The 6,000-nt window shown below is 34.0% G+C and overlaps 2 protein-coding genes across 2 annotated transcripts; one reads left to right on the forward strand and one right to left on the reverse strand.

Annotated features, from left to right (window-relative positions):
• The first annotated feature begins 975 nt into the window (after nt 1-975).
• LOC118273697 (uncharacterized) lies at nt 976-3,032 on the forward strand. The gene is made up of 2 exons (XM_050699639.1): nt 976-1,403; nt 1,581-3,032. The coding sequence occupies exons 1-2, from the start codon at nt 1,276-1,278 to the stop codon at nt 2,737-2,739; spliced, it is 1,287 nt and encodes a 428-aa protein (XP_050555596.1). The 5' UTR covers nt 976-1,275; the 3' UTR covers nt 2,740-3,032.
• On the reverse strand, nt 3,026-5,710 carry LOC118273695 (uncharacterized). The gene is made up of 3 exons (XM_035590791.2): nt 4,799-5,710; nt 4,387-4,639; nt 3,026-4,295 (listed from the first exon to the last, which is right to left on the reverse strand). Exons 1-3 carry the CDS (start codon nt 4,991-4,993, stop codon nt 3,040-3,042), a joined length of 1,704 nt encoding a protein of 567 aa, XP_035446684.2. The 5' UTR covers nt 4,994-5,710; the 3' UTR covers nt 3,026-3,039.
• Between the last annotated feature and the right edge of the window lie 290 nt (nt 5,711-6,000).

The following is a 6,000-nucleotide window of genomic DNA, read 5'->3' on the forward strand; positions in this document are numbered from 1 at the left end:
CGTCGACCATAGATTGTTATTTTTTTACCCGAATCATCGGCTCGTTTACCGCCTCATACCATAAAAAAACAATTTCAATCCAGAATCTTTGGATTAGGGTCGATTTTTTACAGTAGTTGTATTGTAATTTCTGTCTTTTATGTTACTTTTGTTAAGCTAATACCAACTGACTTGAAGCTCATTGTGTCATTGGTAATTATGTATGTTGCTGTGCCTTAACCGGGTTTCATGTTGAAACTAATCTGCTAATGTAATATCTATATAGGTACCTACACATGCATGTAATAAATGATTCGAGTTTGAGTTTGAGTTTTACCTAGACCGGCTTTAGGAGCTCGAGTAAAATAAAACAAGTATGTTAGAAAATAAAATTATATTAAGGAGTTTCTTCGAAATAATTTAGACTGCTTCTGAGAATATGAGCACAAATATGTAATGATTAGTGTATTGCGCACTAGGATGATCCACTTTTTTGGTGTAGTAGTAATCAGGTGTTTATGCGACCTGTTCATGAGAGCTACGAATTGAAAAACTTAATAGTAATTCTTACCTAGACCAGTACCCTTTTTTTAAGGGGGGGAAATCAATCAATGACTTTTCTCACCAGGTCAAAGCGAGTTGGAGTGTCAGACTCTTACTGACTAAAAACCACCCCGTTCCTTCTCCTATTTATCGAGCCGAAGCCCCGGTAAACCCGCTTGTTAGTCCGCAGCTCCGGCATCAGCCCTACTGGGCCCCATCTGTGGTGGTCTGATGGCTCTTTGACTTTACGCGCCGCACGCAACCAGTACCTTTTGAGTTTGTTTTACGTTTAAAGTAATCGAGACGAGAGATAATTAGCCGGCTTGAATAAACCAACCATTCAGAGCGATGAATGTCGTTTGTCGCACTGTCGTTTCGATTACTTTAAACCTAAAGCTAACTTATACTAAGGGTACAGGGATGGCACCAAAATCTCTCATTTTTTTATAAACCATCAATAGGCTAGTATCCACTATGAATAAATCGGATGGATTAGCGTTTACAATTAATGTTTATGATATATAGCTACAAAAAAATAGAACTATTTAGAAAAATAAATAAAGATTGATAATATTTTTAGAAAAGAAAATCGAAAAAAATAGGCATTTAGTCACGTGACAGTAAACGCCAATCAGAGAATGTTACGTCACGCCGTGTCAAACATGGTTGTTGTTGACGTTTTCATTGAAAAGGACGCGTTGACTACTTCACATTTTATTCGTTTTTAGCATTATTCTCAAGTTGATAGTTATCATGGAACCAGGTTTTGTTAAAGCAGACAGTAATAACTTGCCTAGAATCGACGCAATTATGCTTGGCCGATTTTTCGCGTCAAACAATGACTTTTGCTCATCGGAATTTCGCAATGTCAAAACTTCGATGTAAGTATACCCAAGTGTAAAAATATTAAAGCTTAAATTAAAGCAATATACAGTTTCAGTATAAACTAACATATCTATTATGTAAATTTATTTAGTAGACCAATTTTTGTTAATTTTGAGGTTAGAATTACGAGGTGTAAACAAGTGATAAATTAATGTGAAATAATTTAATTTCAGGTCATCACGAGCTTCTTACGGAGATGACGCCGTTAGCTATGTGCAGCTTAAGCGAGAAAACAAATTTTGTACTGTAAAGTGCAAAATATGTCCAGAACACAAAGTTCATGCCAAATTATATGGATGTACATTGGTGGTTGATGAAGAAGATGACATTATTCTGTCTGTCCAGTGTCAAGACTGTGTAGCATCACAGGGTGGCTGTAAGCACGCTATAGCGTTCCTTATGTGGGTTCATCGTCGAAGTGAGGAACCATCATGCACTTCTGTGGAGTGCTATTGGAAGAAATCCAAACTGTCTCAAGTTGGTACTACAATTAAATATATGACAGCGAAGGAATTGTCCAAAGGAAATCCCATATTACCAGCAAATCCATCTGTTTTTAATAATTTTTTAGAAGAGGCAAGAAAGAGAAAAGTTGAGGACTGTCAACTTTTAAAATACCAACCTACTTATAGTGAAAGTGAAACATGGGCTATCTCAATGCATCAACTTACTTATAAGTTTAAAGAAAGATGCGTTGAAGATTTTTTGAAGAAAATTGAAATAACAGCATCTTTAATCAAGAAAGTGGAAGAGGAAACAAGAGAACAGTCTAATAGCGCTCTGTGGTTTGAACTGAGATATGGTCGAATAACTGCTTCCAAAGCATTTGAAGTAAGCCGATGCAAAACAAGTGACGGCACACTCATTTCCCTCATACTAGGTGGTAAAATTCCTGATACTCCGGCCATGAAACGTGGCCGTGTTCTAGAAAATGAAGTGAGAAAAACAGTTGAGAGCAAAATAAAAAAAAAAGTTAGTAAGTGTGGCCTCTTGTTAAATTCTAAGTACCCAATGATTGCTGGTTCACCAGACGGAATTTTCGAAGATGGGATAGTTGAAATTAAGTGTCCTATTAGTAAAATAACATATAAAAATTATATAAAAAATGCACTGGCTACAGAAAAATATTATGCCCAAATGCAGCTTCAGATGTATTTATCACAAAAGAAAAACTGTTGCTTTTGTATAGCTGACCCAGACTTTAGTCAAAATAAAAAAGTGGATATAATAAATATAGAATTTGATCCTCAATATGTTGAGAATTTTATCAATAAGTTATTAAACTTTTGGAAAATTAATATATATCCTTTATTATATCAGAGTGTAGAGTGAGTATGTTTGGGTTTTAAAGAAAAGTTACATTTTAAATTAGTTATATATATAGTTGATGATACTCATAAACTGCATAACTAACAGTGATTCAAATTTAGACTGAACAGAAAGATTCAAATTTATGAGTGAGTCTATGAGTATCACCGACAATATATTTCTTGTATTTTTATGTATGTCCGCTAGTATTTTATAAAATAATCTTACACTTTATTCATCATAGTGTAGACTTAGACTAAGTGTGTGTATGTAGGTTCATAATATATGTTTTGAATAAAAAAGAAATAATTTTGAAATTTTGTTTTATTTTACTAAAGAATCTTGCAAATTAATTAAAGCACAGGCTATGATTACTATGTCATCGAGTATTTTTACATGTTTTAAATTAACACATGCATGTGGTTTAAGCATATAAAATTCACGTAAGCGCCGAATAACTCTTTCTACATGTATTCTCAAGCTGGCTATCTGTTTGGTTAGCTTTGCTTGACTTTTGCTCATTTTCACTCCTGTTTCAACGCTTGGAGGCCTTACTAATGTAATATTTGATTTTTTGAGATACTGCTCTACATGCTTAAAGCCCCTGTCTGCCATAACAACCATACCACTTTTTAATGATTTCACAAAGTCACATGATTCCACTACACATGTGTCAGTTGTCCTGCCTCCAAATCCAGGAGAAATATAATTAACCAATCCATTTGGTGTGCATGATATTAAATATTTTATGGTATTTGTTTTTTTATATTCAGACCATGTCAGAGCTTGGTTTATTGCCTTAGATGGCTTTTGGATCTCAATTTCAAGGCAGTCGATAATGCAACTTACATTATAATATTTGTGCCTGAATGCCATAGGTAAGGTCCTTTTAATTATATCCCTGTCTAGCTCCACAATAAAAGGACGCATAAAGCTAGCTATCAGAGGTATATTTTTTAAAAATATCTTGCTTAAACCTGCTGGAGTCATTCCATAATCATCTGTGAGCTGATTAAATTTAACATCCAAACGTATCTTATTTAAACATAGCAATATATGATGTTTAGGAATATTTAATTCAGCTTTTAGTATGTCAATTAAGTAGTAACAACTGCTCGGAACACCAATGTATATTCGAGGTTTCTTTTCAATTTTTCCAATTGTGTGCAACAGTGTCTTATCAACTTCTAGTCTTCTGTCTTCTGCAATTAATTCACTACAGTCAGAAGATGATTGAACTTGTAATGATTGCACAGATGACGAACAACTGTGGATGGCAACAGATGGTGTATATAAAGATATATCACTATCAGAGTGCTCTTCTTTATTCAATACAGTTCTTGTAACTTTGTTTAGATTGGAGACAGAAGGATATGTTTTTTTGATGATCTCAGCTTTAAACGGGGATGTGGAACTAGATATTATTGATGGCTTCAAGGGTGATGATGCCTGGTCTTTTGTTTTGATATTGATCTGGACAGCTTTACTTCTGAATTTCTGCGTTATACATGCTTGAACTGATTTTTCTACTTTATGCTCACATGTAACTTCTGGCTCATTTTGTTCAACTGTTTGGAAATCTGCAAAAAGTAAAGTAATTAATTTCATAATGATGATTAACTACTTACTTATTGAATAAAATTATTTGTTTTGTTTATTACTCATACACACCTGAACTTGTTTGAGGAGTATCTTCGAGAGACGAACTTGGAATACAACTTTTATCTAATTCATTAAGACACTCTGCTATTGTCGTAATTCTTTGTTTTTTTACTATGTATGGTCGTTCTGTGCTGCTACATGTTCGTTTTCTTCTATCTTCTTGACATTCAAATTTACTTGGAGTACAACCTGGTTTCATGCGCACTTGTGATACTCTTCCCATAACACGATACTCGGTATAATTAAGCATATCATTCGGCAACTAGAACAATAAAACGTGTATGTTAAAACAATGAATATAAATAACAGATTCTAGATCATAAAATCAAAACAAAAGAACTAACCCCAACCACTATTGAGTAAATTCATTTGTTTTCTTTTACATTTATATTGCTTACATTATGTTGTGAATAATACTTACATCGAAATGATCTTCACAAAAATACATTCTCGATTTTGTTGATAAAGAATGAGCATCATCCCTTCTTGCTAGAGTTAGCCACTTTCTTCGTATTTTTACATCGTTTGGAACATATATAAATAATTTGTTTGGCGTATTTATGCTTGTGCTTGTACACTGGGGCACTACACAGTTCTTGTAATACGAGGGATTCATTTTTCAATAAATAAAACACTGATACTCTCCGTTCTCTGTATACAAACACACTTGTTTGCCAAGGCGTGACGTCATCCAAGACGCCATGACAGTCTTAAGCGTTTTAGAGGATAATTTGAATTGGTTTTTTTAAATGCAAAATACTTATTGTGAATAACGCTATTTTTCAAAAATATAGGGTTTTTGGGGTAAAATAAACATCAAAGTATATTTTAAACCAATTTTTCAAATTTAGTTAATTAGCCTATTATAGATAAGTAAACCTACGAAGAAGTGAATTAACCTGTTTCAACAAGTAGCAGTTTGGTTTTACCTTAAAGTTGTGGTTGGAAAAACACATAATTTTGTATTATATTGTAAGGCTTCTACTTACCTTCCTTTGGAACTAGTATTCATGCAAAACCACAAACCGTTTGAAATTATTTTATCTCTTCATTTTCCATTGAAACATCTAATCCTTCGACTTAGTCTACTTCAACATCAGTTACTAGGAAAGTAGAAATTAATTGTAGATATCTTTATAAAACCACCAGACGGTTATATTACTTAGATGTGTCGTTACAATTGTCATATCACCATAGTTCACCCACTGTTGGGCCTTCCCCTTCATACTCATCATCATTACGTCATCAAAAAGGTTATTTTTGGAAAAACTAATTGAAATCCAATAAACAATTAACTTACCCGTATTAATATTACGTCACCTACACACAAAACGAGGAAAATCAGGAAATTCGACCACTTGACTCCAAGGAACGGAGAAGTGTGCGCGATTCTTTTGCCATGTCCGACAGCATACAGATTCTCAACTTTACGAGAACAAACTTCACTAGTACCAGTGGAGTTTCACCAAAAAGATGTATACTCTACACAGTGGTCACCGTCTCTTTAATCACCTTCATCATTGGCCTCGTCTCCTGGATCTTAATCAAGAAGTTCAGGCACTTCAGGAACTACATATTCCTGAGCATCATATTCAACAACATCATCAACCTTGTGATGACAGA

The sequence above is a fragment of the Spodoptera frugiperda genome, chromosome 16, assembly GCF_023101765.2.
Source record: "Spodoptera frugiperda isolate SF20-4 chromosome 16, AGI-APGP_CSIRO_Sfru_2.0, whole genome shotgun sequence".
Taxonomy (NCBI): domain Eukaryota; kingdom Metazoa; phylum Arthropoda; class Insecta; order Lepidoptera; family Noctuidae; genus Spodoptera; species Spodoptera frugiperda.